Consider the following 22,407-nt stretch of genomic DNA (forward strand, 5'->3'; position numbering starts at 1 on the left):
GCAGCCACTTGGTCAGAAGGGGGAAGGCCGTTGAACCTCCGTGAGGCTCCTTGGGTTCCAGCACTCCCACTCCTGGTGACAGCATCCACGACCGCTGTAACCTTGGGTAGTACCTGCCTTACCTCGGCTTCCACACAGGTCGCCGAGTCAGGTGGACCGACCTGGTCTCCTGGCATCCTGAGTGTGGGAAACTACTGCCCTGGGGCCTTACCAGGAAGCTCGACCTCTCCTTTGACAGCCCCAACCCAATTGGCATGTTCCCCTTTCTGCAGCTGCACAGAACCCAGCAGTTTGGACTCATCTAGGGGCCCTACAATCCCTGCAGCAGCCCCTCCCACCAACTCTGGTTCTGGCTTTGCAGCCACCTGCCCCCTACCTCTCCCTCCAGAGCACACTGTCTCATCACATATTGAGGCATTCTCACACCTTTCTGTGTCTTCTGGCTTTGTCTCATCTGCATGCACTGCATGTGTCCTGTCAGCACAAGAGTGACTCTCTGATCCCACCTTCCCCCTTAACGCAGAAGGCACTGGCAACCCATTTACAACATTACTAGCAGTAGGCAAATCAAGACACAGTGGAGGATCAGAACTTGGGGTCTCAGTAGCCACATACTGTGACACTAGCCGCCCCAAATCTGTCCCAAGTAAAATATTTGCGGGAATATTTGCTGACACTCCCACCTCCCTCATTCCCCTCCCGGCACTCCAGTCCAAATAACGGGCAGCACTGGTTCGATGCCTCCAATCCTGGAGACGGCGAGGGTTTTTTCGGGTATCAAGTCCTGGAGGGACACCATCTCAGGCCGCACGAGGGTCATCTCGGTGCCGGTGTCCCGCAGTCCCATAGCAGTGGCATGGTTTATGGTGACAACCTGGAAATTGTCACAGGACCTGCCACCACCCCTACCCACACACATGACAGAGGACAGTTTGGGGAGTGAGAACGGGGCCTTGGTGCGCTGGGGACACATGGCCCTGAAGTGTTGGTTGCAGAGGTGACACCTAGTGGGTTCTACCCCTGGTCTGGAGAGGGGAGCAGAGGGGGCGCCCCTTGCATTCTATGGGCTGGGGAAACAGAGGCAGGATGAGTCTTACACCCTCTCCAGGTGCTGCTGGTGGCTCCCTTGGCTTCAGGGGCCCGGTTATTGACATGGTCATCTGCCAGGGCGGCTGTAGCAGCGGCCCCCTTTGGTTCCCCGTCACGGAGGTACTGCTGGAGGTGCTCTGGGCAATTCCACAAGAATTGTTCCTTGACAAACTCCTCCTGGATTTCCTGTCCAGTGGTGAGCTCCAGACCCTTGGCCCAGTGCTCTGCAGCTTGCAGGAGGGCCAGTATCATGATCCTATGTAAGGATTTGAGCAGGAGCCTCGGGGGTTAATGCTGGTAGCCTCCTTTTGTATAGGGGAGGCCATGAAGGACCATGTGTGGCCCCTTATACTATATGGAGGGTTATGTGGGGCCCATTATACTGTATGGAGCTCTTTTTCGGGCCATTATACTGTATGTAGAGCTGTGTGGGGATTACAGTTGGAGAATCATACTGGGATTCAGGGAGGGGGGATAAAGTAGAGTCATCATATCATGCTTGTCGAGGGTACTGTAGAGGAATTCACTGTGGGGGTATCATACTGTGTTTGGGGGCACTTTTGTTTGCAACATGCATTATTATTGAAAATCTACACAAAACAAAATGAGCAAAAACCCTGCTGTAACTAAATAATTAAAAAGCAAAAGTGCATTTAAATAACACAGGGTTCTTAGTAATACTATTTTTGATCAAAAATAGCAAAAAAGCCATCACTTGTCAACGGTGGGATGGCTTTTATGCTATTTTTGCTCTAAAACAGTATTACTAAGAACCCTGTGTTATTTAAATGCAGTTTTGCTTTTTATTTATTTAGTTATAGCAAGGTTTTTGTTCATTTTGTTTTTGTAGGTTTTGTATGCTGTATAGCCAATATGAACATGCGTTTATGTATTGCATATATAACAACTTAAACCAAGCTCAATTTTTGTGTTTTTTCTATGCATTATTATCTGTATTATTCAAGGCTTTGTATCCTTTGCTAATACATATTTAAATTAGTCCATTGGGCCATATGCTTTTTACTGCTCTTACATAGCATATTATGTTATTCCTATATTTTATTCCAAGATCTATTAATTAAAATGTACTTTGTTCGTGGGACAACTCCTTTAAGTTTGTTTCAACGTGAAAAAGTTCATCGTTTTATTTGAGGATAAGGAAAAACTTCATCAAATGCAGACACTTTTTAATAAATATCAAGGTTGTCCCACAACTTTGTCCAAGCTTTTAATTTTGTCTGTGTATTTGAATTTGACATCCCTGGAAAGTGTAGAAAAGTCTGTCACGTACTCACTAATTACTTTGTCTACTTTGGCGATGTGGCCAGGAGTCCAGTCATACTGGATTTATCTATCTAATCCAAAACACAATCCATAACAAACTCTCTTTGAGTTTTCAGTGTAGACACAACCTCATTAATTTTCAAGTGATTTAAATTTATCTGGCCAGATTGTAACCAGTGTTTTTGGCCCAAAAAATGCAATATACATAACCCAAAATACAATGTTGCTAGGTAGGTACACATACAGAAAGCAATTTTTGGCAATAGCCAGCAGCAATGTGTTTTGACTGTCACACAGCCGCGACATATGCAGCTGCGGCGCTGAACAGCTGATTATCGGGAGCGCTCCAGGTATCCGGTTACCGAGGCAGCTATTCGGGAAGCGCTATAACTATTCGGATAAGCACTTACCCAAAGCTATTCGATCAACCCTATTCACTATGTAATAATGAGAAACAGGTACAAACATTGTCTCGACAGGTTTTTATTAATAGAAAACATCTTTTGTTGCACATTTAAAGACTTTTGTTGGAACAGTATACAAACAGATTCACATTTCAATGTCACTTTCATTAGGGTTATCAAGTGTCTGTCCCCTATTTTTATATCTCTATTCATTTTTTCAATATCTGATTTTTTTACATCAGTTCCTAGAAGCTTGTATTTAACAGAATATTCCCAAATCAAGAAATCTAGACAAAGACACAGTTGTTTTTCCAACAAAATCACAAGACAACATAATATGCTGAAATTACACAAATGTTTTTTTTCTACACATGTATGAATAGCAATTGCCTTGAAAGATTCTATGTTTAAAGAAAGATGTCCAATGCTGTCTCTATAAAGTCCCTGAAAGTCTTTATTTTATTTACTGGTTTCCCTATCTTGAAAGTTTTCAAAATGTAGCATAATATCAGAAAATTATTTCCTGTTTTGTAGACTATACCCCTAAATTACTAAAATTTTCTTGACAATATTGTAGAGTTAAGAAAAGGAAACTGTACTTGCAAAGTATGAAGTAAAGAATAGAGCAACCTATATGGAGCAGAAAGCAATTTATACCAAGTGCAAATGAATATCTTAAGATTTGCGTTGCCATGAGAACCCAAGTCTTATAATAGCAAATTTAGTTTAAATATAGTTGGACTTTATTCTAAAAACCACAACCAAAAAGAGGCATTAGGAAACTCCAACTTAAAGCCCAACACACATACACACACACTAATCAGTCTTGCATACCTACTCCCTGTATACACAAAGAGATGATATGGCTTCACAGAGAAGGCACCTTAAACATAAAATAAAAGTAGAGTAGAGTGAGTAGAATATACAATTTATTGACAGCCAAAACCAATTGTTGTATTCTCAGAATGTCTTGGCGTGTAAACATGTACTACTTCAATTCAAGTGTCATACCACACCACCCCCGAGGCCTAGATGCCAGTGAGGCTTGCATTTTGCCCTAAATTCAACTCAACAAAACATTACAGAGAAGGGTATTTTATGGAAATATACTTTATCTATTGATTACAAATGTGCAACAGGGCAATTTGGTTCATCACACACAGTACCTCTTTCTGTTGTGGCTACATAACATTGTGCAACAGCTGAAGCGATACCATGCCAAAGACAGCTAAAGCCAAAGAGAAACAAAGAAAAACAAACATGCAATTTAATTTAAACAAAGGTCTATTATTTCACTATAGATTATTAACCAGAAATAGCCTATTAACCCAGGCTATGGAGTTTGTAGGTACAGAAATGTGGATGATATGGATGTAAGAAATAAAAAGCAGCACGGCGGCCCTTTCAGAGGCAAGTCTACCTTGAGCTGAAGGTTAAAGTAATCTGAGACTAGTTACAAGCGTCTGAAAACATATTGAAAGGACAATTGTTAACTACATTGTTAGCTAGTGAGTCCTAGCTACCTGTGTGTCGGAAATAACTCCAACTTTCATCTCAAAGTTAAGTTAACCATGTGGTAACAACAGACAAGAAGAGAAGCAGCTTAGCACCAGCAGGTGATATAAATATAGGACAAGTAGTCTTTAAGGTTTTTCCTCACACCACACTCCTAACTACTTACAGCAGAGGGATCCTCATACCCTTATTCATTTTCATGATTTCAGTATATTTTCTTTTCCTTGTTTGCTAATATTGCACCACTTTGAGATAGATTACATTTCCATATAGGTTCCCATTATCTACACGTTAAAATGTCATTGAGACCACCCTGGAATTATCATCTCACAGAACTACCATAGCTGATACCATTGCCTGTGTGTATGATACATCATGTGTTTGCTATTTATAGGTTCAGATTTAAAAGAAAGTTTAAAACAAAATTTAGGTAGAGATCATTTATACTTCCAACTTTCATTAAATATCATCTTCATCTACTCAATGCTACAACTCTTATATTTTTCTTTATAGGAGTTCCGGTTGTCCCATGAAATCAGCATCTGCCCCATTAAAGGGAACCTGTCACCAGTTTTGTCATATATCAACTAAAACTATCACCTTATTCAGTGCCTGTGCTGCATTCCACAAATCCTTATATAAGCCCCTGACTCCCCGTGCATAACACCCCAAAACCTTTTTAAGTTGTCCTGCGCTGTGTGGTAACCCAGTCGATCCGATCCGATGGCTGTAGTTTTGGGCCTTTGTCCCTGGCTGCAGTTTGCTGTCCTCCTTCTGTAAGATCTCTCACATCATCCAAATTGTTGGGCGAAATCTTGCGTCTGCACCCAGAAATCGAAGCTCGCATCTGCGCGTTATGCTTTCACCTAAAGCGGGCACATGCACACTTATGTTTTTGTCTCTGCCTATAGTAGGGCAAAGCATATCGAACAGGTGCAAACTGCAATTTCTGTGCACAGGTGCAAGATTTCGCCCGGCAATGTGGATGACTTGAGGAATCATCCACATCAATTAAAGAAGGAGGACGATGAGCAGCAGCTGTGGGGAGGGATGGAGAGGCCCAAAACCACGCCTACCGCACCCGACAGACCGGATTACCATACAGTGGGGGACAACTTAAAAAGGTTTTGGGGTGTATAGGGTGATTCAGGGGCTTATATAAGCATTTATGAAATGCAGCACAGGCACTGAGTAAGGTGATAGTTTTGTCATATACCAACGAAAACTTATTTCCGTGCCTCATGATCACCCATTCATTTATCGTCTTTTACTATTCTGTAATATTTTAACAATTGTATAGCTGGGATCATGTTGATACTTTAGATGAATATATAAAGACATTAAGCAAAAATAACTGCCAACACAAGACAAGTTACAGATGCGAAAATTGTTTTTATTTCTATGTACAGTTACTTATATTGAAAACATTTAGGTCCTTATAAAGGAAAGTAGATGGAATTTATATTTCCAGGTGGGTATTTAATTTAAGAAGTTTACATGGATAACATTGTTTTTAGTGCTTAACATCTAAGTGCTTTTTTCAAATAAAATAGTTCTAAAAGAGCAGATAACAAATTACATTTGTTTTTTTTTAGGAATACCTCTATCTCAGTTTGAACATATTTAGTGTAAGGCCAAGATTTTTGGTATGCTATTTCATGATCTAAATAAAAATACAAATGCTAAAATACAAATGAAATGAAATATTAATCTATTCTCTTCATGTACAGCATCATGTTAGGCTTAAAGTATACCTCCAGTACAGGACTCAGCAATATAATAATTTTCATTAGTTAGGGTACTGTCACACTGAAACGACGCTGCAGCGATACGACAACGATGCCGATCGCTGCAGCGTCGCTGTTTGGTCGCTGGAGAGCTGTCACACAGACAGCTCTCCAGCGACCAACGATCCCGAAGTCCCCTGGTAACCAGGGTAAACATCGGGTTACTAAGCGCAGGGCCGCGCTTAGTAACCCGATGTTTACCCTGGTTACCAGCGTAAACGTAAAAAAACAAACATTACATACTTACAGTTAGGGCCAGAAATATTTGGACAGTGACACAAGTTTTGTTATTTTAGCTGTTTACAAAAACATGTTCAGAAATACAATTATATATACAATATGGGCTGAAAGTGCACACTCCCAGCTGCAATATGATAGTTTCCACATCCAAATCGGAGAAAGGGTTTAGGAATCATAGCTCTGTAATGCATAGCGTCCTCTTTTTCAAGGGACCAAAAGTAATTGGACAATGGACTCTAAGGGCTGCAATTAACTCTGAAGGCGTCTCCCTCGTTAACCTGTAATCAATGAAGTAGTTAAAAGGTCAGGGGTGGATTCCAGGTGTGTGGTTTTGCATTTGGAAGCTGTTGCTGTGAGCAGACAACATGCGGTCAAAGGAACTCTCAATTGAGGTGAAGCAGAACATCCTGAGGCTGAAAAAAAAGAAAAAATCCATCAGAGAGATAGCAGACATGCTTGGAGTAGCAAAATCAACAGTTGGGTACATTCTGAGAAAAAAGGAATTGACTGGTGAGCTTGGGAACTCAAAAAGGCCTGGGCGTCCACGGATGACAACAGTGGTGGATGATCGCCGCATACTTAATTTGGTGAAGAAGAACCCGTTCACAACATCAACTGAAGTCCAGAACACTCTCAGTGAAGTAGGTGTATCTGTCTCTAAGTCAACAGTAAAGAGAAGACTCCATGACAGTAAATACAAAGGGTTCACATCTAGATGCAAACCATTCATCAATACCAAAAATAGACAGGCCAGAGTTAAATTTGCAGAAAAACACCTCAAGAAGCCAGCTCAGTTCTGGAAAAGTATTCTATGGACAGATGAGACAAAGATCAACCTGTACCAGAATGATGGGAAGAAAAAAGTTTGGAGAAGAAAGGGAACGGCACATGATCCAAGGCACACCACATCCTCTGTAAAACATGGTGGAGGCAACGTGATGGCATGGGCATGCATGGCTTTCAATGGCACTGGGTCACTTGTGTTTATTGATGACATAAGAGCAGACAAGAGTAGCCGGATGAATTCTGAAGTGTACCGGGATATACTTTCAGCCCAGATTCAGCCAAATGCTGCAAAGTTGATTGGACGGCGCTTCATAGTACAGATGGACAATGACCCCAAGCATACATCCAAAGCTACCCAGGAGTTCATGAGTGCCAAAAAGTGGAACATTCTGCAATGGCCAAGTCAATCTCCAGATCTAAACCCAATTGAGCATGCATTTCACTTGCTCAAATCCAGACTTAAGACGGAAAGACCCACAAACAAGCAAGACCTGAAGGCTGCGGCTGTAAAGGCCTGGCAAAGCATTAAGAAGGAGGAAACCCAGCGTTTGGTGATGTCCATGGGTTCCAGACTTAAGGCAGTGATTGCCTCCAAAGGATTTGCAACAAAATATTGAAAATAAAAATATTTTGTTTGGGTTATGTTTATTTGTCCAATTACTTTTGACCTCCTAAAATGTGGAGTGTTTGTAAAGAAATGTGTACAATTCCTACATTTTCTATCAGATATTTTTGTTCAACCCTTCAAATTAAATGTTACAATCTGCACTTGAATTCTGTTGTAAAGGTTTCATTTCAAATCCAATGTGGTGGCATGCAGAGCCCAACTCGCGAAAATTGTGTCACTGTCCAAATATTTCTGGCCCTAACTGTACATTCCGTGTCTGTCCTCCGGCGCTCTGCTTTCCTCTGCACTGTCAGCGCCGGTCAGCCGTAAAGCAGAGCGGTGACGTCACCGCTGTGCTTTCTGGCTGGCCGGCGCTGACACAGGATGCAGGAGGAGTGCAGAGAAGCACAGCGCCGGGGACAGACAGCTGAAGGTAAGTATGTAGTGTTTGTTTTTTTTACGTTTATGCTGGTAACCAGGGTAAACATCGGGTTACTAAGCGCGGCCCTGCACTTAGTAACCCGATGTTTACCCTGGTTACCAGTGAAGACATCGCTGAATCGGCGTCACACACGCCGATCCAGCGATGTCAGCGGGAGATCCAGCGACGAAATAAAGTTTCAGACGATCTGCTACGACGTACGATTCTCAGCGGGGTCCCTGATCGCAGTTGCGTGTCAGACACAGCGAGATCGTAACGATATCGCTGGAACGTCACGGATCGTGCCGTCCTAGCGATCAAAGTGCCACTGTGTGACGGTACCCTTACTCTTTTTGCTGATAACCTGCAGTGCAGATTGCATGATGTCTGTGCCGCAGGCAACACTAAAATAGGCAGCAGGACTTGTTGCTCTTAGCTCTCGTCTTCAGGATGGGAACAAGCCCTGTAAAATACTATGACGATTGCTACCGCACTGAGGATGGTTGAATGACAGAAATATATGGATACTGTATATTTTAGTGTAGTCCACAGTAGAGACTTCAGGGGGTACATATTGGGGGCTATCAACAAAAATCGAGTGATTTAAAAAAAAAAATGATTATACTGCACAATTCTGAACTATAATAATTTTTTTGTGAATCTAAAAGTATGCTCTAATTATTTTTGTGATTTTTTTTTTTCTAATTGGACAATAACTAATGTTCTGCTTATAATAGTCGTTGGAGTTTTAAGCAAACCACTAAAAATATCTAGCTGTGTATACAGTCAATAGTCTAATAAGATATAGATATCAATATGAACAATTACATTATCACACAGCACTATTGCTTTACTTGTATTTGTTTAGAATTATCAAAATCTATATGCATTGTAATTTAGTATACTATGTTTATTTTAGCCTGTCACGAGAAAAAAAATACTATTAACCTGCAGATATGCGGTTAATCAGCAGGTTATTAGCGTTATTAACCTGCCTGTAGCCTGAACTTAGCCGTACGCTGTCAGGGGTATACAGATTGGGAGCCTGACTGACAGTGGGACCAAATCCAGAGCCGGGTGTCAGTCAGGACCAGGGGCTTGATTATAGCTGCTGCTGTCTATTCACAGAGCGGTGACTGAACCCACACCGAAACTACCCCTATGACTGGAAGCTGAATGCTGCTGGGGGGGAATAAAGTTAATTTTCTCCCGACAGTATTCCATATAAGCTTACAGAGTTGTTAGCTAGATTACTGACATACAGTACTTAATATGAGAAATTGGCTCTGTAACATACCTAATGAAAACACAATGTGATTCTATTAGTGCCATTACAGTATATAGACAAAAAACATGATGCAAGCAAAAAATATCTTTGTGGAAAATATATTTTATTGGCTCGTTTATTTTAAAAAAAAATCCATTTTCAAATGTCTTAATAGGGTAATCTCCGTTAATAGAGGTGATCCAGTATTTTAGGTTCCCATATGTTAGTTTGGGTGACAAACAGCTTCAAAGAGTGTCTCTATCTCTGAAGGTCTCCCCAAATTAATGCATTGCATGGACACCACTTTGATTTATATAGGCACTATATAATGATTCATTATCCCTGTGGTGCTGCTGCAGGAGAATTATACTTGCTGCCCAATCCACCTTTAGACTAGATGTGTGAATTTGGCTCACATCTTGTGATCAGCTTATTGTACAAGGATCCCTCTTACAAAAGGGATGATTCAAATAGGACAACACATTTAAGGTAAATTTGATCTTTTTTACCCAGCTTTAAAACTTTTTATTCAGAAGTTGTATAGGAAACACAAAATCTTCATTTTACATGACTGTGGATACATACATTAACATTTAAAAGGTCCTGTATGTACTAGTTTGTTTCAGTCTATATCTTTTAAAAGCATAACATGGTGCAGTTTTCAGCTGTTAACATACTTTTTTTTAATGACCTAATAGGGATAATAAAAAATCTGATTATAGCCGTGAGCAGTGCAACTGTATCCTTATTAGTGATGGGCGAATATACTCGTTACTCTAGATTTCCCGAGCACGCCTGGGTGTCCGAGTATCTTTTAGTGCTCGGAGTTCTAGTTTTTAGTGCCGCAGCTGAAAGATTTACATCTGTTAGCCACCCTAAGTGTGGGGGTTGCCTGGTTGCTAGGGAATCCCCACATGTACTTAGGGTGGCTAACAGATGTAAATCATTCAGCTGCGGCACTAAAAAATACTCGGAGGACACCCAAGCGTGCTCGGAAAATCTCGAGTAACAAGTATATTTGCTCATCATTAATCCTTATGCCTTGCACACCGAACCTGGTTGAATACTAAACTTATAAGTGCTATTTATTTCTCTGCACAAACTCTTATGTAGGTGCAGAAAATGTATTCCTTGATGTTTATACCATAGTAAAAACATAAGAAACACACATAATTTTTTGGCTCAAGTCATGTAAGTGCTTTTTGTTCATATAAGGTACATGCTAAACTTCATTTATGAAGCTCTAGAAGAAAATCAGAACGAGAAAGTGCTACGAGTGTTATTACCAAGTACTTCAACATTAAGTCATTATTTTTTAACTAATTTATAAATATGCCATACAACAGCTAAAGACATGTCATAATAATATACAAAATGAGGACAACCAAAGCCATGTCCCTGCACACATTACCAAATATTACCAAAACAAGCTAATCTAGTTTGCAGTGACTATCAGGACCAATACATCAGGCTATATAACCCAATAACCTTGTTTACATTTCATCCCAGCATGTAATGAAATGGAATTAAGATTTAGCATGCTCTTATCATATTCCTGAGCCTCTGTAAGCGCTAAACACTTGTGATGCCACACTACTAATATACAATTTACATCAAGGATGGCTACTTGAGTCTTTTAGCAATGTTAATTGGCCATGCCTACTATTACTAATATATATTGTTATGGCTGAATGGCAACAATTTGGGTTCTACAATTTTAAACTGCTAAAGATAGAGAACATGTCCATGGGTTTATATACTCCCGTAGAAACCAAAAGAAAAATCTAATAGTTCTACTGAGGAAACCAAGTGAAATGTGTAGATAGATATAATTCCTCTTCATCAGTATTATACATTTCCAGTTTAGTTTCAAGAATTGAGGTGTTTATGCAAAAACTAGGAGTCTAAGCAATCTCTACTATGTATACTATCACAACTCACATGAAGCATTTACTGTGTCCTAAGTTCTGCAACCCAGCACTGTATTCAGGTGGGATCCAGTGGTGAGACAGTCAGTAGCTTGAATAGCAAGACAGCAAAGAAACTGTCCAAAAACCACTCTGTTTATACAAGAGTAAATTAAATAGGTACAAAACTCATTTAGCTGTTATCCCTTATGTACAAATTGTTAAAAATGGCACTTGTAAGTTTTCCTCTTATTGGTTTTCATTCTTTTTGCAGAAAGCCTGAGAGCAGTCAATAAAAATGGAAAAGAGAGCTGGAGTTGTGGTCAGTGCTTAAGAAAATTAGTTACAGAAGGGCTCGATCTCATCAGTTTAGGATGAGAAAGTACGTCAACTGTAAGTGGGGAAAAAAGGATAACTTGGAGAAAAACACAATATAAATATCAAAAACATACAAAAAGCCTAAGGAAGGGGAATTACATAGAGAAAAGCAAATGGAAGAAGAGATGAAAACCCAAGGTAGAGATATAATTACTTTAAATAGATAATTAAAAGAACACTGTGCTGGGTCATGTTAAAGTAATCATATCTAGCCTTGATCTATATTTGTTGTTGATTTGTTAATTATTTTAGAAAATGTCATCCTTTCTATGGTTATTGTTTTAGCCACTCCTGTAGCTTCCATCTCCAGTGCGTAGCTGACGAGCCTTTATGGTTTCTTTTGATACTCTCTTGCAATCACTGGCAAGCCCCAAAAAGTACATCAAATTTATAAAGCATGTGGTGAAGTTGTGACGAATTCCAAATTCACTGGCTGTATAGTCATAGGGGAAAGTGTGATGGTAATTATGAAAGCCTTCACCTGTAAAGAGAGAACACAAATTAACGAGAGTCCAGACAACCAAAAAATACATCTGACATTCACAACAGTCTGGAAAATGTACCATTAATGTAAAATATTTGTTCAAAACAAGCACAAACACTCCGTGCTTCTATCTCTGCCTCCTCATCCTTTTCTAACAGCTCTGAATTTACAAGATGCAATCCAGCTCTTCTTTAACGACTGCCCATATGCCTTTTAATGGCGGCAGTTAAGGGTACTTATTCCTCAGCGCCGCTTTTTAATGGCTGATGTAAAGTTGACATGTGGGAAATGTTATTTATTAACTATTTTGTTTGACACCACTCTCTGATGAAGGGTATAAAAATTAAAAGTTTGAAAATTGCAATATTTTCAACATTTTTGCCAAATTTCCAGTTTTTTCATAAATAAACACAAGTTATATCAAAGTTTACCACTAGCATGAAGTACAATATGTCATGAAAAAACACTCTCAGAATCAGTGGGATACGTTGAAGCGTTCCAGAGTTATAACCTGATAAAGTGACAGTGGTCAGAACTGTAAATATTGGCCCAGTCATTCAGTACCAAATTGGCTCTGTCACCAAGGGGTCATAATGATAGATATACACACAGACGGATAAAAGCTAGAGGTGCAAACCTGGGGTTTTTAACTTTAACAGTTCTTACTCATGTTAGAAAAGGAATTAGGTCCCCAAGTCTAAGTGACCTTGGTTGTGTAACTATAATTCATGCTACAGATGGGCTCCAATTATGAGACTAATAAGCAGGAAGAAGGTATTGCACCATGGTTATATGACTACATGGTTATATGTACAATGTTACATCATTAATGCGTGATGTATTATGGGCAAAACCTCCCCTGTATTTTCTTCACATGCTAATGCTTACATGTATGTGGTATAGTTATGGCAAGTTTCACGATCATGGAACAACTGAAATTCAATTTTAGTTCTATAGTAATGTACAGTATTGTTTTATTATCTCCTTTTATATGAATTGTGATATAAATTATATGAAGGCAGATTTTTATTTTGCAGTATTAATGTCAATCACTCTGATACTTTAGTTGTCAATTGTCACTGTTAAAATGAGAGATATTTCACCATTAAGCATGGATTGGAGGCATAATGTTTACACAAGGCCAAAACCCAACAGGCTGTGGTTAGTATGCTACAGGGTAACAGGGGAGATTAAAGGGAACAAATAATATGGGAAGTAAACATGGCCGAGGAATACAGGTCACGAATTGAATAAAATACAACTACAAATCTAGTGTCTTCTTCATAGAGCTATGACAACATACTGTAGACATGGAAGCAATCATTTGTTGATAGCAATGTCACAGTATCAGCATTTAACCAATATGATAAGCAATGTTGGTGTTTATAGAAAAAGACTTAAAACCTTGTAATTCATAGAGCTAATACTACATAGCAGAAAACCATTAGTTGGCATATACATTTCAGAAAAGTCAAGCAAATTTGCAGTTTTCAGTGGGACTGACTGACATGGAAGCCATACATTTTATATAGCTGTCCAAGCTTTTTTGGCCAATGGCTCCTTCTCACCCTTTCCAAACAATACAGAGAAGTAAAAAATATGGAGAGGTGTTTGGATGCAGCTTATGTCCTATAAGAACAAAGGGATTGGGCATGTTGAAAATTTGTTGGGACACTATGCGAATATTAGGTGTTAGGCCAGTCCTGACAACATTCTTGAGTTTGTCTGACATCCATCTACTGGATATGATAACTTTTATGTATACAGGGACCTCTTGACCTAGATATTGGGATTGGGAGGGGCAAAATAAGTACTGAACATGTCCTATCCTTTTCTCCACATAAAATTAGCAGGTAACAGAGGGATCAATATACTCACTATCTCTGACCAATAAAATTAGACATACTGGACTAAGTCCACTATGGCAGTCATCTTGGTGTTCTGCCCGCTATAGTCTTGTGCATACCGTATAAACACTTTATACGGTATATTCTGACAAAATGATTTTAAAGCAAAACTTCTCTTGCATTCTGACTAATAAATAGAGACCATTACACTCGAAAACTGGTATAATTAACTTTTTAGTAAAGCTATTAATCATAAATAGGGAGAAGAAAAAATGGCAAGCATTTTATAATGTTGACTGGACAGGAAATCTCTAGGGCTGAAGGAACCAGGAAGTGTAGGGATAGTCCAGGAGGAACGGATAGTGATGCTGAAAACGTACTGTATTAAGGAAGCAAGAATCAACAAGTGTTGTGCCTGATACTGCATGTTACGATGTGATGAACGTGAACTGTCCAGTAAACCTTTGGCTGTTAAAACGAACTGGGAGTCCCTTGATCTATTTGCAACAATGGAGGTCTGGAGAAGGCGAAGGCTCATAGCCTACCAGTGAGTGTGATACACCCCACACATTTTGGCACATTAGGACTGGGACTTGAGTTTCCTGTAAAGTGCCAGGGTATTATGGAGCAACAGCTCGGCATGGCTACCGTTCGCAGTCACTCTACAGAAGAACCTCACTAAGTGTATTAGTACTATAAGTGTGTGCTGTGCTGACTTTCCAACCTTGTTAACGCTACATAAAACCCACATTTTGCACAACATATACGCACAAAATAGGTGGATCTTCAAGTTCATCAATAGCTTTGTTTACTGGGTCTGTTTAACTTTAAGGGTACGTTCACACGTCTTCTTGGCCACTGTGGATTTTTCCGCAGCAGATTTCATAAATCTGCAGGGCAAAAACGCTGTGGATTTACGGCGGATTTACTGCGGTTTTTCTGCAGTTTTCACTGAAAACCGCTGCAGAATCCGCAGAAAGAAGTGACATGCTGGGGAATGTAAGCCGCTGCGTTTCCGCGCGTTTTTTTCCGCAGCATGTGCACAGCGTTTTTGGTTTCCCATAGGTTTACATTGAACTGTAAACTCATGGGAAACTGCTGCGGACTCGCAGCTGCGGATCCGCAGCAAAATCCTCATTGTGTGCACATACCCTAAGAGTAACTTCATTTTTCTTTTCAGCTAATTGCTTATATAGTAAAGACTTGGGTCATAGGTGGTGGAGATCTAAACTAAGCAGGAGTCTGGGAGCAGCTCACTTCTCACTGAGACCACATGTATGCATGGGCAATCCGAGTGTGCATGTGTATTAGGGGTCAGGAGGGACAGACAAAACAACTATTAAAATTTATGACCAGCCTGACTAATACTTCTTTCCTTCACCTTGCTGTAGAGCTAATTTGGCAATATTGCCTAGTCTTTGAATAAACTGAAACAGTCTAATGTTTGCAGAATGATGACATCAGTGTGGACAAGATAAGCATACAGTTGTATGACCAGACACTGACTTATCGCCACATATTCAGAGAGCAGTTCAAAAATATTGTCCATTGTCAAGTTCCCAAGAAATGGAACTGTACTTTCTATTAAGGCAACACTGCACCTCACAACACATCAAACAAAACATGCATAATGCACAGTGAAAATGTCTGGGGCCTTAATCTCTGTTCTCTCTAGTGCTGAAGCACTAGTTACCAGTCCTGTCTTCATTTATGGAAAATGGCTAATATTCTTTATAGTCATTGTGCTCTGGAAGTCTGAGATCCAGCCTCTGCTCTTAGATGGATCAGACTTCCAGAGCACACTGTGCACAGTGAAAACTGGCAGCCACTTTATATACATGAAGGGTAGACTGTGAGCCAGAAGGAATTTAGCAGAAAGATTAAAATTTTAACTATGTATTATACACTCGTTATGAAGTTGTTATTGTGAGGTGGGTGCTCCATTTAAATCTCAAGAGATTGTTGAGTTCTTCAGTGTAAAACCCCCCCTTAGACATTAGATGGCTTTCAGCAAAACAATAGTTTGGCAGATCCTTTGGCTGGTAACTATCTCAGCTGTCTCTCCAATATACAGGAGCACTCATTCTGCTGAGCGCTCCTGTGTAGAGATGAGCGGTGTTCGAGTCGAACTGTTCGCCAATTTCAAATTCGAGCTGTTTTGGGTGGTGTTCGAGTCATTCGACGAACCCGAACAATTTGCTTAAAATTCGGCTGTTCGAGTTTCTGTTCGATAACTGTTCGTTCACCAAAAGCCTAGCTTGATTTGCACATTAAAACTGTTTATCAATGTTAATAGACTGTTTTAGTGTATAGTGAGTGGGGGGGGGGATAGATCTGTGCTGAAATAACGCCGATCTCCATTTTTTTTTCTTTCCAAGCAAGGGCATGTCATTGGCTGTGTATGTCACATGTCCTTGCCATGACCAGCCATTCGCCCCGTCGCCACCATTTCCTCACTGCTGCAGCTTAGTGTTAGACGGCACAGCTGCTGCTGTGGGCGCTATACAGACTAAGAGTGTTTTTTTGGAGCGAATTGTCAGAGAGACAGGTTTAGGGAGTCGGGAGGAGTCGGGACTAGTAATGTCAGCCCTTTTCAGGGTAGGTTACAGCAGTTCATAGCACTGTTTGCCAGGCAGGTCTGTGCCAGTGCTGTGCAAGTGTCTGTCACAGCATTTGGTGTAATCTAGCTCAGCCAATCCTTTTGGGCTAGTAGCATTGTCTGATAGTCATCTGAGTAGCTAGCTACACCGCCTGTGTATCTCAATTTTTACTGCATCTAACCCAGTTGATAGTTTTGGGCCTAGGAGCAGTGTCTGCACGTCAGCAGAGTAGCCCGCCTGTGAAACTAACTACACTACCTGTGTATCTCTATTTTCACTGCATCTAATCCAATTAATAGTTTATGGCCTAGGAGCAGTGTCTGCACGTCATCTGAGTAGCCCACCTGTGAAGCTAGCTACACCGCCTGTGTATCTCTCTTTTCACTGCATCTAATCCAGTTAATAGTTTTGGGCCTAGGAGCACTGTCTGCACGTCAGCAGAGTAGCCCGCCTTTGAAACTAACTACACCGCCTGTGTATCTCTATTTTATTGCATCTAATCCAGTTAATAGTTTAGGGCCTAGGAGCAGTGTCTGCACGTCAGCAGATTAGCCCGCCTGTGAAACTAACTATACCGCCTGTGTATCTCAATTTTCACTGCAACTAATCCAGTTAATAGTTTAGGGCCTAGGAGCAGTGTCTGCACGTCAGCAGAGTAGCCCGCCTGTGAAACAAACTATACCGCCTGTGTATCTCTATTTTCACTGCATCTAATCCAGTTAATAGTTTAGGGCCTAGGAGCAGTGTCTGCACGTCAGCAGAGTAGCCAGCCTGTGAAACTAACTACACCGCCTGTGTATCTCTCTTTTCACTGCATCTAATCCAGTTAATAGTTTTGGGCCTAGGAGCAGTGTCTGCACGTCAGCAGAGTAGCCAGCCTGTGAAACTAACTACACCGCCTGTGTATCTCTATTTTCACTGCATCTAATCCAGTTAATAGTTTAGGGCCTAGGAGCAGTGTCTACACGTCAGCAGAGTAGCCCGCCTGTGAAACTAACTATACCGCCTGTGTATCTCAATTTTCACTGCAACTAATCCAGTTAATAGTTTAGGGCCTAGGAGCAGTGTCTGCACGTCAGCAGAGTAGCCCGCCTGTGAAACAAACTATACCGCCTGTGTATCTCTATTTTCACTGCATCTAATCCAGTTAATAGTTTAGGGCCTAGGAGCAGTGTCTGCACGTCAGCAGAGTAGCCAGCCTGTGAAACTAACTACACCGCCTGTGTATCTCTCTTTTCACTGCATCTAATCCAGTTAATAGTTTTGGGCCTAGGAGCAGTGTCTGCACGTCAGCAGAGTAGCCAGCCTGTGAAACTAACTACACCGCCTGTGTATCTCTATTTTCACTGCATCTAATCCAGTTAATAGTTTAGGGCCTAGGAGCAGTGTCTACACGTCAGCAGAGTAGCCCGCCTGTGAAACTAACTATACCGCCTGTGTATCTCAATTTTCACTGCAACTAATCCAGTTAATAGTTTAGGGCCTAGGAGCAGTGTCTGCACGTCAGCAGAGTAGCCCACCTGTGAAACTACACCACCTGTGTATCTCAATTTCCACTGCATCTAATCCAGTTAATAGTTTTGGGCATAGTACCACAGTTTGGTCACTCAGTTCTGCTCGGTTTTCATCCATCGGTTGTTGTGCCAACAACTACAGATACAGAGCTGCCAATTAGTTAAGCACTAAAATGAGTGGCAAAAGGCCTGCTGCTGGTGGAAAGAGGAATAGGCGTGTTGGAAAGGGAAAAAAAGGTTGTGCTCGAGGATAGGGGGTAAAGCAACAGTAACATCTGCAGAAGAAAGACCATCTTCCAGCCAATGTAAGATATCTACTTCTTTTCGTGGACAATCTGATATGATCCCTTTCTTACGACCATCGCTATAAGCATCGCCAAAAATTCCAGCTCCAGCTGCCCGTCTGAGCATGGGGTAACACACATGGTTGAGTCTGTAGAGCGGTTTTCGCATGCTATAGCCTGGGAATCAGAGGTCTGCTCCAGAGCTTCTGTGAATCCAGACGAGGTAATGATCTGCACTGATGCCGAGAATCTTTGTGAGTCAGATCCAGGCCCAGATGAAGAAGGTTCTGAGCATAATGTAGACCCTCGTTCCCAAACTGTAACTCCTGTTAGTGGAGACAATGAGGAAGATGATGAGACTGAGATACCTGAGTGGAACGAAAACTTGACTTTTCGGTCGGTGCAGGAAGAGGTTGGCTCTGAGGACGACAGGTGTGAGAACACACTGGATGATGATGACGAGGTTGTAGACCCCACTTACTGTCAACCCCTATTCCGCCAGTCCATGAGGTCAGCAGAGGAGGTGGAAGAGGATGCTAGTGACGAGTCTGACGACGAGGTAACGGTGCGCCTTCCTGGACAGAGACGGAGTACTGGAAGCACGTCAACAACTGCATCCCCAACCCCAACTGTGCCTCAGACCAGAAGTCGTGGTGGCTCTTCAGGTCGCACGGGCTCTAAGCCTTGCATAGCCTGGGCATTTTTTGACATCGCAAAGAATGACCCAACTCCTGTTGTCTGTAAGATTTGTCATCCTCTGTGACTGTGGGGACAGCAGTTGCACATGGTTTTGGATGCAGACCTTCCACCTCTTTACCCGCAACAGCCAGTGTGATTGGCAGGTCGTGAGGACATTTGCAAGTGGAAACACCTGCTGGTGTTGAGCGCTCTCCGACATCGACACCACATTTTTATCAAGGCAACATAACATCTCTGCCTGCTCCTTCCTCACAGACCAGCAGTTTGCTGGGGACACCCTACTCAGCTCTGTCTAAGCACGGCAGCCAGCCCTCAGTCCCTCAGATGTGGACAAGTAAAAGACCATTTCCTCCTAGCCATGACAAAGCTAAGAGGTTGAATTTCTCCATCTGCAAGCTGTTGGCTACAGAAATGCTGCCTTTCCGCCTGGTGGACACAGAGGATTTTCGAGACCTTATGTCTGTCGCAGTGCCCCAGTACCAGATGCCCAGTTGACACTACTTCTCAAAGAAAGCTGTGCCTGCACTACACCAGCATGTCGTACACAACATCACCGCTTCCTTGAGAAACTCTGTGTGTGATAGGGTGCATTTCACCACAGACACTTGGACGAGTAGACATGGACAGGGGCGTTGCATGTCGGTGACCGGGCACTGGGTAACTACGGCGACATCAGGAGAAGGAGCTGCTGTCCAAGTCTTGCCGTCCCCACGAGTTGCTCGTCGATCCTCTGTATCTAGAAGTTCCTCCACTGCTTCTGCCTCCTCAATCTCCTCTCGGTCCTCCACCTGCACCCAAAGCCTGTCTGATAATGCCACCCGCGTTGTAACTGCGCAGAAGGAATCCTGCACACCTCCTCACTATGCTGTCACCAGGGCTCAACGGCATCAGGCAGTGTTTACATTGAAATGTCTGGGAAATGTGAGTCACACAGCTGAGGAGTTGTGGTCAGCTCTGGAGACCGAGTTCCATCAATGGTTGTCTCCACTCAACCTGCAGCCAGGGAAGGCTGTGTGCGACAATGCTGCAAACCTGGGTGCAGCCCTTCGCCGGGGCAATGTCACATACGTGCCTTGTATGGCTCACGTTTTGAACCAGGTTGTCCAGCAATGTTTATCCCACTATCCCGGACTAGATGGCCTTCTGCAGAGGGCACGGTCGCTGTGTGCTCACTTCCGCCGTTCGCATCCTGCAGCTCAACGACTTGCATCTCTACAGAAGCCGTTGGGCCTGCCAGTTCACCGGCTGAAATGCGATGTGCCCACACGGTGGAATTCAACTCTGCACATGTTGCAGCGACTTTGGCAGCACCGACGAGCCCTGGTGCAATACGTTATGACGTATATCCTGGGCCAACGAGATCAAGAGGTGGGGCAAATCACGCTGCAGGAGTGGTCTCAGATCAGGAACCTATGCACCCTTCTGCACAGTTTTGAAATAGCAACGAAGATGTTTAGTGCTGACGATGCCATTATCAGCATGACCATTCCGGTGATTTACATGCTGGAGCACACCTTACACAGTGTTCGGAGTCAGGTGGTGGAACAAGAGGAGGAAGAGGAAAAGGAGGAGTCATATGCGGAAGGGATCATATCTCCAAGGTCAAGAAGGTTGGCAGCACCAAGGCGGCTGGCATTGGAGGCTGGGGAGAGGGATTACCGAGGGCACATGGTAGCAGCCAAACTGTTGAAGAAGGTGCAGGAGGCGAGGAAGAAGTGGAGGACGAACTGGCACTGGGCATGGAAGACTCATCAGATGAGGGAGACCTTGATCAAATTTCTGTTGTGCGAGGTTGGCGGGAGAGGGCAGACGAAGGAAGTATGATTCTCACCTCGCCACCACCAAGACAACAAGGACTTGGTCCTCCTGGATGCGCAAGACACATGAGTGCCTTCTTGCTGCACTACCTGCAACATGACCCTCGGTTTGTCAGAATCCGAAGTAATGCCGACTACTGGGTTGCCACACTCTTAGATTCCTGATACAAAAGCAAATTTGGTGAAATAATCCGTGCCATAGAAAGGGATTCACGCATGCAGGAGTATCAGCAGAGACTGTTACAGAATCTAACATCTGCTTTTCCACAAAACACCAGTGGTGCACGTAGTGAATCTCTGAGTTCTAACTTGCCAACCGTGGGACTATCGAGTCATCACTCAAACCGTAACAGTAACATTGTATCTGGTGGTAACAGCAATTTTTTCCAATCGTTTCAAGATTTTTTTAGACCATCCTTTGCAAGGCCACAGGAGACAAGAAGTTTGACGCACAGCCAACGCCTAGATGAGGATGGCACAAGAGTATATCCAAGTTAACATCGATGCCATGACTGTGGAACTGGACCCTTGCTCATTTTGGGCTTTCAATCTTGAAAAATGGCCTGAGCTCGCCACTCACGCCTTGGAGATCTTGTCGTGCCCCGCAGCCAGCGTTCTCTCTAAATGTGTGTTCAGCGCTGCTGGTGATGTGCTGACAGATAAGCGCATGCAGCTGTCCAGTGACAATGTAGACAGACTAACATTCATCAAGATGAAATCTTGGATCCGTAAGGACTTTTGTACCCCTATGTCATCTTGGGGAGACTAAAAGCTTGATGATTTTTGAAAATCACCTCACCAACCGTTTTAAAAAACTTTGGCAAAATTGATGCCACTTAAGTGGTGTCTGTGGCCGAATTTTGGGAAAAAATGGAGACTCTTTTATTTAGTCCCCTTGCTGAGTTTTACATGACGTTGCCATCGTCAATTCCAGGTGGGTGGGGTCGTCTGCAGAGTTGTTTCCTCATACTATGGCCTGGGATTCAGAGGTCTGCTCCAAAGCTTCAGTGTCTGTTAGTCAGCATAGTAGCCCAGCCACCCACAGCCTGTTTACCTAACTACTATTTTGTAACGGCATCTAGCCCAGGAATTCCTTTTGGGCCTAGTAGAATTTGGTGCTACTCAGCAGCGTACCCCACCCATGAAGCAAGCTACACCGCCTGTTTACCTAAGTACTATTTTGTAACGGCATCTAGCCCAGGAAATCCTTTTGGGCCTAGTAGAATTTAGTGATTCTCAGCAGCGTACCCCACCCATAAAGCAAGCTACACTGCCTGTTTACCTAAGTACTATTTTTTAACGGAATTTGGCCCAGGAAATCCTTTTGGGCCTAGTAGCAATTTCTGCTACTCAGCAGCGTACCCCACCCATGAAGCAAGCTACACCGCCTTCTTTCTTTCTCAATCTAAGCCCTCGGCTCTGGGGTGTCCACTTTCCCTCCAGCTCTCTCCTTCTCACAGGTGGACTACCGCGTGTT

The 22,407-nt window shown here is 42.5% G+C and overlaps 1 protein-coding gene across 2 annotated transcripts in view; it reads right to left on the minus strand.

Moving 5' to 3' along the window:
* Positions 1-9,503: 9,503 nt before the first annotated feature.
* The window catches only part of LOC138665639 (acyl-CoA desaturase-like), a 59,479-nt gene continuing 46,575 nt past the window's right edge, over positions 9,504-22,407 (minus strand). For both annotated transcript variants that reach the window (XM_069753301.1, XM_069753302.1), the window contains exon 6: positions 9,504-12,166. In XM_069753301.1, the coding sequence (XP_069609402.1) occupies positions 11,967-12,166 (200 nt within the window). In that variant the 3' untranslated portion in view covers positions 9,504-11,966. The remainder of the gene's footprint in view (positions 12,167-22,407) is intronic.

The sequence above is a fragment of the Ranitomeya imitator genome, chromosome 2 (assembly GCF_032444005.1).
Source record: "Ranitomeya imitator isolate aRanImi1 chromosome 2, aRanImi1.pri, whole genome shotgun sequence".
NCBI lineage: Eukaryota > Metazoa > Chordata > Amphibia > Anura > Dendrobatidae > Ranitomeya > Ranitomeya imitator.